The following is a 13,162-nucleotide window of genomic DNA, read 5'->3' as shown; positions in this document are numbered from 1 at the left end:
GGCACAAAGTAAATTTATTTTTCAATATTTTACCTTTTCTCTTAAATTATATAAACTGTAATATGATTTAATTTCAGCAATTTCCGGCTTCTGTAATGGACAGGGTAAATTCCAGAAACAGACAAAATCCAACTGAAGCTAGCTGAATACTATCACCAGTGTTTCTCAACCGTGGTCCTTAATTACCCCCAACACTCCATATTTTCATTATAGCTTATCTATTGCACAGGTGAAGTAATCAGCTGATCAGTAACCATGGTTACTAACTTGCTCTCACCCATCAGCTGACTCCTTCACCTGTAAACTGGTTCAGCTATAATGAAAACTTGGCCTGTTGGGGGTACTTGCGGATTGCAGTTGAGAAACAATGGCATACACTGTTGTTTTAGCCCGCTAGGTTTCCTCCAACTAATCCACTTTTTTAAGTAAAAAAAAATAGGCTGCAGGTTATGCAGCCAATGCTAGGCCAGAGTGCCAAAACAGTTTGCCTATGTCTGGGCACTTCCATGTGCTCATTGCCTCGGTGGAGAGTATGTACTCTTTCTCCCCAAGACAAGCTGACAAAGACAATAATGGCTCAGACACTTTCACTTCTGATTTACTATAGTGTCAACGGTTTATTTCTGAAAAATTACTGGCACAACTGAAGGCAATTTGAAGGCTGCACACAGGGTAATTTTTATATAAAATATGCATGAAGAAAACACTTACTTTAAATGCTTCCCTGTAGATGGGAACATGTTTAAAATGCTTTAAAGTTAAAGGGACACTTTACTATAAAACGTGTTTCCCCAAAATCTGTTCCAAATGGCTTGTTTCTTTCTCCAGAGTATTAAATATTTGTGAAATTGTTCATTCATTTTTATTTTATTTTTAAATAGCTGCTGTTGTTTTGTTCCCATTAAAACCTTCACCTGGGCATGCCCATAACAATGGGCTGAGCCTGAAAGTTAAAGGGACAGTTTACTCAAAAATGTTCTCCCCTTTAATTTGTTCCGAATGATCCACTTTACCTGCTGGAGTGTATTAAATTGTTTACAAGTAGATCCTTTACCCTCATATTGGCATTTGAAATAGTTGATTTAGCTTGTGGTATCCCCACCTATGCTGAAAGTTTGTGGCCGCAGGTCCAAGCTATAGCTAAGCTTTGTAAACACAGCCAGCAGAAGAAATTACAATCCCAGTGGGATATAGCAGAGATAAGGTAATAAAATGTTGATTTTCCATTGTTCTCTCTAAGTACTGGTAATTGTTTTATGGACAGATATAAGATAAAGAAACAGGTATATGTTAAAAATGTGATAAAGTAATGAGATCTGATTATACCTACAAGCTCAACCCATTTTATTAGGTTGTGGCTTCAAAACACAAAATCAGAGCTTTAAAATACACAAATAAACCTTAAAAAGCTAATTTTCATACATTTTTTACTCTGCCGTTGGTAAAAAAAGCAATTGTACACACATTAAGGGAAAAACTATTTGACAGTATACTGTCCCTTTAAGCAGACCTGTTAATGTTATCTATACTATGAATTGGCATCCTTATTATGGCTGGGGGGGTTGAATAAATACAACTAGCTATTTCACATGCAAAATCTCCCTCTCCCTCATGCCCAGGGATAGACACAGTCAAAGGCTGTGGTGGATATTTTCCAAAGTACAGATCTTAGTGAAGGACACCAAGGTACATTTGAAATTAAAAACACTATTTTATAGTGCTTGGTGTTATTATACTGATGCAGATACCACTGATCCTATAACCAGCCCTCCTCTGGCTATACCCATGAGCCAGTGTCACTACTGTGTCATTATATAGTGCTGGGTGTTATTATACTGATGCAGATACCACTGATCCTATAACCAGCCCTCCTCTGGCTATACCCATGTGCCAGTGTCACTACTGTGTCATTATATAGTGCTGGGTGTTATTATACTGATGCAGATACCACTGATCCTATAACCAGCCCTCCTCTGGCTATACCCATGTACCAGTGTCACTACTGTGTCATTATATAGTGCTGGGTGTTATTTTACTGATGCAGATACCACTGATCCTATAACCAGCCCTCCTCCGGCTATACCCATGAGCCAGTGTCACTACTGTGTCTTTGTATAGTGCTGGGTGTTATATTATACTGATGCAGATACCACTGATCCTATAACCAGCCCTCCTTTGGCTATACTCATGTGCCAGTGTCACTACTGTTTCAATATATAGTGATTTGTGTTATTATACTGATGCAGATACCACTGATCCTATAACCAGCCCACCTCTGGCTATACCCATGTGCCAGTGTCACTACTGTGTCATTATATAGTGCTGGGTGTTATTATACTGATGCAGATACCACTGATCCTATAACCAGGCCTCCTCTGGCTATACCCATGAGTCAGTGTCACTGCTGTGTCATTATATAATGCTGGGTGTTATTATACTGATGCAGATACCACTAATCATATAACCAGCCCTCCTCTGGCTATATCCATGAGCCAGTGTCACTACTGTGTCATTATATAGCGCTGGGTGTTATTATACTGATGCAGATACCACTGACCCTATAACCAGCCCTTGCTTGGTTATACGCATGTGCCAGTGTCACTACTGTGTCTTTGTATAAAGCTGGGTGTTATTATACAGATGCAGATACACATCCAGTATTTCCCTCAGGCTTTATTTATTCCATAACTTATCACTCAATATGGCTAGCAGTCTCTTGACAAGGCACTAACTTTATTCACACTACATATTTTTTTTATTCCTATTATTTAATCAGAAAGAAAAGATATACTAAGGTAGTGGCAGACACTGCAAGGGCTAGTCACGGACACCTGCTCATGCCTCTCACTGGTAGAATAATCATTGCTAGTGTCTGATATTTACATACCTTTTTCTTCAGAGAAAACGTTTGTTACTCATATTTTCATTGTAGGTGAGGGAAACAACAGGCAAAAGTAGTTATTTCAAATAACAAATACAGGTAAAGGAACTGGGCAAACAATTATATACACTCCAGCTAGGGTTGCTACCTCAGCCATGTTTTCCTGGACACTTATGAGTTACACATGCTGCGGGGTGTGCAGGGAGGAATATGAATACTGCATATAACAATTGCTGTCCAGAAACACAATACATGTTCCTACCTGCACACACATAAGTGTCCAGGAAAACATGGCTGAGGTGGCAACACTAACTCCAGCAGATAAAACACAATGATGTCCCTTTAACACATCACTTATAAGACTGGTCTATCTTAATTCAGTGTCACTAATTCACACTTAATCACAATTTATAGAATGTCTCTCTTTGTCTCTTTAAGGGATATCATTATTGACAGAAATATTGATCTGCCTGTATCCTCTAGTTCTAAATCTAGGCCTTGTAGAACAAATAAAAATAATATAATAAAAATAACAGGTTAAAGCTAGCAGAATCTTTTTAGCATTTCCTATATTTTATATTCTGCATGATCTGCTAAGGCCAATATCTGTTTTTATTCATATTTTCTATTTGGAAATTTTAGATGTTCAATATATAGTCCTATCAAATTTTACTGCATACTATAAATGTTATTGCATTTAAAAAATGTTTCCTATATTTTAGTGTTCCTGAAATTTGTATATCTGTAGCTTAAATGCAAACAGCATTTTGATGGGGCATTTTCACTAAAGTGAATATAATGCTCTTTTCAAAGATTAAAAAATTGCTGCGACTGGGGCAGTGCTATTAGCTTAAAGGAACATTGTACACACAAAAGAAAAACCTTCTGTCATAGACCAGCCTGATACAGTTAAGTAAACAGTACTGCAGTATTTGTTTCATACTTTGTGCTGAGACAATCCTCTACACCAATTTATAGAAGATCCAATTGTAAAGAGACAACTGCTCATTCTTGGATTAGTGTGCAAGGTCTTGTGTGTACACTTTCTGAGCTACCAGCTCCCACAGAGCATGTGCGAGAGTTCACAGATCATTTACATACATAAGTCTGGGATAAGCTGACAGCTGCCACATCTTACAGGGAACAGGGAAACAAATGGGGGGGGGGGAATCCATAAATCTATATTTATGTATTTAATGTTCCTTTAAATGTCCTTATACTAGCCTATTTATTTGGTGAATATAAATAAAATATTGTTTTTATCTAATGATACTAAGCAGATGACTAGAAACTTCAAATAAACCCTGATATAGACAATAAGTTAGCAAAGGATTCACATTGATATATTGCTGTTGAACTAAATGTGGCTTTCAGATAAAATTGTTTCTGAGCTTTAGAATCATTCAGAAGACCTCTACTTTAAATGTTAGGTTCTACACAATATTCCCGTGGGCACATATATCTAAATGTTTAACAATAAAGGGAAAAAAACAAACAATTGATCTGTTTGTTTGGCTGATCTCAGCTCTCAGAAGATATATATCTGAGCAAGCCAGGAATCATTCTCTGTGTTTAATTCTGTTTAATAATAGAAGTCAATAAAATGTAATCTGTAGAAACACTATGGGCAGATTTAGCATTACAAAGCGGGCATGAACCTTGGCTAACAAATGTGCAGGCCTGTCTTGTCACTCATTATGACCTAGAAATGGAGCAAATCGTAAAATGGTCGCCATTTTTTTTAGCTTGCGCTATACTTTCAATTGATAGCACAGGTGTGCTATTATCCCTCATATTACAAGTTGTGAGTTATGTGTTGCGCTCGAGCACTGGAAAATTTAGCTCTCTCTGAGGCCTGAAGCAAAGTGTTAAGGCTTGAATATATGCGTAACAAAACACACATAATAAAATAAAGTGTTTCACACACACACATATAAATATATATATACTGTATATATATATATATATATATATATATATATATATATTTATATACACACAGTATATATATATACTGTAAAATATAGGTATTTTATTGAAATACATTTTTTCACAGTGATTTAAAGCCCCTACAATCCAGGACAAGCGCCCCACCATTGCTATGTAACTTGCAATGCAAACATAAAGGCAGTGTGGGCAGGAACTTCTTTAATTTATAAACCCCCAGCTCCTCAGCCCCACCCCTTGCCCTCAAGCTAACCTTTTCCCTTCCTTCCAAGAGGGGTCAATAAACCCCTTCTTCCATCCTGCCAATCGTGCTAAATATTTTGCTAAATCGTGCTTACGATTTAGCTAAATCGTGCTCATGATTTAGCTAAATCGTGCTCACAATTTATAAATAATTATAAATATTGCTATTCCACCTTAAAGGGACATTATATACTAGATTTTTCTTTGCATAAATGTTTTGTAGATGATCTATTTATACAGTCCACCTGGGAGTTTTTTTGTAACAATGTATAGTTTTGCTTATATTTTGTTAATAACATTGTGCTGGTTTTCAGACTCACCTACCCACTACCCAAGCCCCAAAGTGTCAAATGTATACCTGCATTTACATACCACTGCTGGCTCCTGTTTGCCTAATCTGTCTTTTCATATGCAGGGAAGTGGGGTGGGGGGAGTATCTGCACTACAGATCAGCCTGCTCTTACCCTAGCAAGTCATGTTTTGATGACCTATCTACAGGAGGAGAAGCTCCCGCCCACCAGCTACTAGTTCTTTCAGTTCAGTTCAGTGTGTCAGTAGAGATGGAAAGCCTGATTCATCTTGATGAATCAGTTAATTTCGGACAGTTCCTTTAACTGAACCAGTTCATGAACCAATTCATCACTTCACTTAGGCACGTGATGCATGAGGGTCGAGCCACAGATTTTTCCATTACGGATGCTCCACTGATCCGATTCCTGACTCCTGAGTCACTGTCCGACTCATCCTGACACACAATGCAGCGTTACATCTATTTCTTACCCATATCATATGGATAACCAGTCTTTTGTTGTATATGAAAAACTAAGGCAAATACATACAACATGGTGCATAGAACAGAGTATGCTGCATATATTGTGTGGGTTCCACAATGCAAAGAGCAGGGTATGCTGCATTTTGTACTGTTGTATTTGCCTAATAGCTGCATATCTAACAAAATACTGGTTATCCATGATCATACACAGGAAAGTGATACCCGCTTTATTTACCTAATAGGTATTATAATAAATTTACATTAGCACAATGGAGCATATTTTTTAAGCAGCATATGCTGCTGTTTCCGCGCGAGCCTTCAGCTTTGCCGGAAAGGTAAGTTAAGAAGCAGCGGTCTTAATACCGGGGCTCCTGAACTCGTCCGCCACCTCTGAGGTGGTGGGCAGCAATTATCCCGATCCAATCTGTATGATTGAGACCCCCTGCTAGCGGCTGATTGGTCGCGAATGTTCAAGGGACGGTATTGCAGAGGCATTTCACTAGAAATGCTTGTGCAATGTTAAATGCTGACAGCCTTTGCATCCGACAATTGCTCAATCAGCCCCAATAACTATTATCCCAGAGTTCCACAGCAATATCTGGGTGTAATTTAGGGGCAGTTAGGGTTAACAGGGGTCTTAGGGTTAAGTTATGGTGAGGAGTATTTATAGTAAGGGACAGTAAGGGTTAATTTAAGGTGCAGTTAGGGGTAAAGGCAAGCATCTATTGAGAACTGCTGTGACCTGATATTTGAATCAGTGTACTGTTAACTGAGTGTTTTATTGCAAAGGAGTTAGTTAAATGGGACACTCAAGTCAAAATAACCTTTTATGATTCAGATAGATCATGCAGTTTTAAGACACTTTCCAATTTACTTCCATTATTAAATTGTGCACATTTTTATATTCACACTTTCTGGGGAACAAAATCCTACTGAGCATGTGCACAAGCTCACATGGTAAATGTATACTAGTCTGTAATTGGCTCATGTCTGTCACATGATACAGGGGGCCGGAATATGAGAGAAAAAATAAATTTGTCAGAAAAAAATCTATTGCTTATTTGAAATTCAGAGTAGGTGTTTTTGCATTGTCTTTTTCTTAGGCACTTGTTAAGTATGTAATTCTACTGCATTGTTCATGAACTGGACATCACTATGGGCTCAATTTATGAAGCTCTTCTCCTGCCTATGACTGCAGGTTCTCACAAGAGAACCTACAGTCACGATTTATCAAGCAGCGGCCATGAGACCACTACTTCCTTACCCACTTCTCCTCGTCAGTCCAGGGAGATTGACAGCTCCTGCCCGCGCGTGATTGGCTGTGTGTGGGTAGGTAGCGGGATTGCAAGCGAGCGCAAAATAGCGCTTGTGTGCAATGTTAAATTCCAGCAGCAGATTGCTGCCCACCAGAGTAGAACTGGGGCGGACAGGGGCAAATATGTACGTCCATGTCCGCCCCTTGATTGATAAATCGAGCCCTATGTGTCAGTGAGTTTCAGCACAAACTGGTAAGTAACTGTGCACCTCAGCTTCAGTCACATGGATTTGTGAACTGCTGGTGCAACGCCGCCCCCTGCAGATTCGCAGCCAATCGGCCCCCAGCAGGAGGGTGTCAATCAACCTGATTGTACTCGATCGGGTTGAATTACGGCGATGTCTGTCCGCCTGCTCAGAGCAGGCGGACAGGTTATGGAGCAGCGGTCTTTAGACCGCTGCTTCATAACTGGTGTTTTTCCGGCAAGCCTGCAGGTTCGCCAGAAACATGGGCCCTCAAGCTCCATCCGGTGCTTGATAAATGGACCCCACTATGTTTATTTATTGCAAGATTGCTTAAAAAACTTGTAACGCCTGTCCCCTTAACCCTCAAAATATCCATCTATCTATTCTGCCAAAAAATACAAATTGTTCTGCCAGACTAGTAATTATTTGCCAACTGACAAACTCGTATTTCTCACTAAACAAGCAAAAATGGACTCTATGATCAAGTCTCATTTTATTATAAAGTTTTCTTTTTTTTTTTTTACACAAATATTGCAACTTTTTGCTAGTTCTTCATTAAAGCTTAAAATAACTAAGGCACATCACTGACCCTTTAACCTTAAGTGCTTTGTGAAGGTATCAGATATGTACCTATTTTTAAAAGAGAGTTAAGGGTAAGGAGAATTATCGCCATCTCCATTGTATGCACAGAACAATAGCAGAATGGATGCTTTTGATCTAACCTATATAATTTCATCTTAACGAAACACACAGTCGATTTCCTAGCAACTGTTACCAGACACAGGGTTTTAACTCTTCCCACTCAGACACCTTTCTGTTTATGGTCCACTTCTAAATATGCAGCACTGTATTCTATTGAATCTACTTTTCTGCTGTGATGTAGTTTAAATTGTATTTCTTGCTATTCTTTCTTAATTGGATAATATAGTAATGTTCTTTCTTTTAAATAAAATGTATATTGCAGAATAAACCAACTGCTTCTTGTTAGGTTTGCAGGAATGCTGGCACCTCATAGATGTTCAGGAGTCAACCTTTAATGTTCCTACTTCAAAAAATATCTGATATGGTCAGAAATATTTATTATTCACATTGAGCTGAAGGTTGCTGCCAGGCAATAGGCAAAGACAATGTTTTATGCAAGAATTGAAGGTGCAATGGACCAGCAATAAATGTAACCAGGCTGGTGCTCACAAGATGAATGCTCAAATGTCAGCTTTATAACAAAGCCAAGTGATTTAAAACAGTTTTTCTCAATTCCACTTCTCAAGTACCCCTAACCAAGTACCCCTAACAGGCCATATTTTCATGAAATCTGAACTAGCGCACAGGTGAAATAATCAGATAATTGGTAAGAGCAGGTCGGTAACCATGGTTACTGATCAGCTGACCATTTCACCTGTGCTGTAGCTCAGATATAATGAAAATCTGGCCTGTTAGGGGTTATTGAGGATTGAAGTTTAGAAACACTGATTGAAAACACACTCAGAGAAATGTCCACAACTATAATAATGGTATGTGTGTGTATATGTATATAAATAAATAAATATAAATATATATATACTGTATATATACAGTGTATATATATATATATATATATATATATATATATATATATACGCACAAAATAGATATATAAAGAAAACAATTACAGGGGCGGACATGTGCCCACTATTTACTATTGCCCTTGATTGGATGCCCATAATTAGGGTCATAAATGTACAAAAAGAAAATGCTCTAATGCGTTATATGCATGCAAGACTGCAAGAATAAAATGATCTTTGTGTTTAACTCCTGCAAATTGGTCAACAGTCTGGTTATAATCAACTCCAGAACAATACTGGAGACCTAGCTGAACATATCTGCAGAGCCAATGACAAGAGGCATATGTGTGTAGCCACCGATCACCAGCTAGGTACCAGTAGTGCATTGCTGCTCCTAAATGTACCTAGGCATGCTTTTTAAAAAAAGAATATTAAGAGAACAAAATTAATTTAATAACATACGTAAGATGAAAAAGTCTATTAAGCTTGTATACTTTATCTTAATTATGAAAATTCAGTTTTGACTTTCATGTACTTTTAAACACTATGGGCCAGATTACAAGTGGAGCACTAAATATATTATATTATAATCATATACATATATATTCACATTGTGGTCTATGGGAACACACAGTTCCCATACACCGCAATGTAAAGACACTTTGCAGTGTCGTTTTTTTTTTTCTAACACCCCACCAACGTTAAAGCCCCAAGACTGCCTAGTGTAGTTTTTTTAAATTAAAATAGAGCAAATTTATTTTTAAATAAAAAAACTACAATGCCCTCTATTTTGAGGGCATTTGGGGCACTTTTAGAGAATTAACCAGAGATCTAATATCTGGTTAATTTTAGGAGCGCTAATTGCTACCACTTGTAATGGCTGGTTAATTATTGAGCTCCACAAACAGGCAAATTTGCCCATTTGTGGGAGTGCAATAATTTAGCGCTCCACTTAAAATCTAGCTCTATGATTACTAGATCGTCAAATTGAATTAGATTAAATAATCATTAAACTATATTTTGATCATCCAATTCTACATATATGTTCCGTCTGTCTACAGATCAAGTCAGAAACAGCTACCAGTTATGCAGTAATGGCACCCTGAGAGTTATGTATGCAAACGGAATGGGAATAAGTTTTCACAGCGAGCCTCATATTTTGGCTGGAACAGTGACGCCTACAATTGGAAGACGCAATATTTCTTTGCCCATGGAAAATGGGCTGAACTCAATAGAATGGAGACTACGGAAAGAACAGAACAAAGGGAAAGTTACTGTTTTTGGGAGAAAACTTAGAGTGAGTAATACTTTTGTTCTTACATTTGTGTAGTGCGTAAGCTACATTTATTTTACTGAGAACATTATGTGTTGCTCTTTTTATTAAAAGAATTTTGACAAATATATGACAGATGCTTATTGACCAGATGCAATTGAAAAATGTTCAGATATGTGCACAGAGTCTAATGTATTACATTTTACATTTAGCATAAATCAAACAAATGAATTGAATAAATACAGAAAGACAGGGAGGCAATATATTTTGATAACGAGAAAACCAATATAAACGACAATGACATGGGGATATTAATATAGGATCACACAGTGTTACCTATGAACAATGAAATGTAGCTGTGAAATCATTTTATGTTATTGAATTTTAAGATTTGCTCTATGTCCTCACAGCATATTAAAGGTAATAGATAGCAACGCAACTGGATAATCCAATCAATATTCAAGTCTAGATCATACTTTTTTTTTATCCATAGCAGAATAGATCCTCTTCTGCTTTAGGCAAGATCAGTTATACTAATTATTAGCCTTGTCATTTACTATAGATTGTATTACAGAGCTGTGCTCAAACAAGTCAACAGTCTCAGAGCCCTTGCTTAATAAGTATATTTCATTAAAATTGTTATTACCAATCTTATATATGAAACATTACCCGTGTATTTGTACAAAGAACATGGAATATTTGCAGCAAATGTATTTTACAAAGTCACAGGTCTATATAGCTTTTGATGTTTAGGCCCAAAGCACCAATTGTGACTTGCCTAGGATAGGGGCATCAAATGCATTTTTTCTTCTTCATTTTCTATGGCACATAAAAAAATATTACAATTAAACAGAATTTTGAGAATAAAGTTAAAATGGCATTAGAATTAAGTCCATATCATATAGTAAGACATTACTGTTATTTTATAAACACACAAGTGGTCGATATAAAGATATTATATTGTGTACAGAAATGAAAACACTGCTACATGAGTTATGTAGAAGACAAAATGTTTTTAAAAATTGTCAATCAATATAAACAACTACACTACATTAACAGCAAAATTAGGGCCGGATTACAAGTGGCGCGCTAATAGTTGCTTGCAAGCGATATTGGGTTCATCAAGGGTGTTTGCACACGTTGAAAGTAGCATGCATATTACAAGTTGAAAGCAAACACTCAAGCGAAATTGAATTCAACATGCATTGGGTTAGTGCGACTTAACTCTGGACCTAGCTCTGGTTAACTGTTACACTCGAATACCACAAAAAACATAAAAAATACATTTAAAAGTACAGTGACACTATCTAATTAAAATTATTGAACAAAAAAAAAATGAAATAAAAATGTATAAGGGCTCAAAGATTTGAGGTCTCAGGTGTTAGAAAAAAAGGCAGGCAACGGGCTTTAACATATACACACGTGTATTTAAGTGTTTTACTGTATATATACTGTACGCGTTTCACATTCCAATGTTCTTCACTTATAGGATAATGTTAATTTTATTCTTCCAAACATTTACCTATACCTGCATATTTATTCCTATAGATATATAGATATGAATTTTATATAAACAGTATCAGATATATTTAGAAATATATATTTAATAATAAAAAAGGACATTTTTGTCTATGTGAAGAACAAAGGAATGTAAAATATGCATTTTGTGCATCGTGTTTCTCGTTTTAGATCTTAGCGCGTTCGGGTTAGCACACATATAAAATAGTATTTTTCTCGTGCAGCCCCTCCCCCTGCTCACGCAATCAACCTAGATGAGTGATTTCAGGGTGCTTAAACTATGCCAACTCTGAGGTGGTGGAGAGGTTAAGAAGTAGTACCCCTTCTTAAACTTGCCACAAGGGCTTCTTTCGCTCCTTGATAAATGGAGCCCCATGGATGTGTTCTTAGAGTTCTCAGAAACATTTTTTTTTCTAGAAATGTGATAATTTTAAAAGCTTATAAAACAATAATGCATATCTTCTGCAATCTTGTGTTTAAAGACTGATATATACTGTGCATATATACCAATTGACTTGTTGTTTAAATTCAAACTGAAGTTATGCATTGTTGCATACTGCAGTATTCATGCTCACTGGGAGATAGGGAAACACCCACAGCTGTATTAGTGGACAGCAATAAACATCCTTGACGATACTCTCAAATAAGTCAATGTTCTCAGAACCCATGATTAAGTATATTTCATTAAAATTGTTGTTACCAATCTGTTATACATGAAATATTACCATTTTATGTGTACATAGAACATAGAAAAATGTGGCCCAAAAGTAAAATTTTTACAAATATGATAATTTTAAAAGCTTATAAAGCACTTGTTTTACCACATAATCTCTGCAATCTCGTTCTTAACATCTGACATATACTATGAATATAAAAAAATGACATTAAGTTGTTTAAATTCAAAATGAATATATATGTTGCATACTTCAGTATTTCTGCTCATTGGGCAATTTCCATAGCTGTGTTAGTGGACAGAAATAAACTTAAATGGACACAAGTCAAAAATTAATGTTCATGATTCAGATAGATCATTTAATTTTAAACAACTTTTCAATTTCCTTCCATTAACAAAATGTATAGAGTCTTTTATATTTACACTGTTTGAGTCACCAGCTCCTACTGAGCATGTGCAAGAATTCACAGAATATACATATATGCATTTGTGATTGGCTGTCTTGTAAAACAGGAGGTGTGTAAATAGACATAACTGTGAAATTTGTCAGAAAAAAAATCTAATACACATTTGAAGTTCAGACTTAGGGGCTGATTGTAATCAATAGTCATAAAGAAGCAATTTGTTTATAAGGTAAACATTTTTCCTCTAATATAAATCAGTGTTGTATTTGTTAGTGTCCTTGTGCTAATATATAGTACTGTATGATAATGCCTTGGTGTATGCTTGAATAGCATAGCAAAACACGGGGTAACATTATGTTTGCTCAACAAACGCAAATTGCCATATATTAAAACGAAATAGCATACAAATC

The 13,162-nt window shown here is 36.5% G+C and overlaps 1 protein-coding gene across 1 annotated transcript in view; it reads left to right on the top strand.

Moving 5' to 3' along the window:
• TENM2 (teneurin transmembrane protein 2) overlaps positions 1-13,162 on the top strand; it is a 1,369,502-nt gene that overhangs the window by 1,308,636 nt on the left and 47,704 nt on the right. The window contains exon 25 of the mRNA XM_053719586.1: positions 9,946-10,181. Coding sequence (XP_053575561.1) covers positions 9,946-10,181 — 236 coding nt within the window. The remainder of the gene's footprint in view (positions 1-9,945; positions 10,182-13,162) is intronic.

The sequence above is a fragment of the Bombina bombina genome, chromosome 6 (assembly GCF_027579735.1).
Source record: "Bombina bombina isolate aBomBom1 chromosome 6, aBomBom1.pri, whole genome shotgun sequence".
In the NCBI taxonomy this organism is placed as follows: domain Eukaryota; kingdom Metazoa; phylum Chordata; class Amphibia; order Anura; family Bombinatoridae; genus Bombina; species Bombina bombina.
The sequence above is the reverse complement of the archived record's forward strand: the minus strand, read 5'-3'. Positions and strand labels throughout refer to the sequence as shown.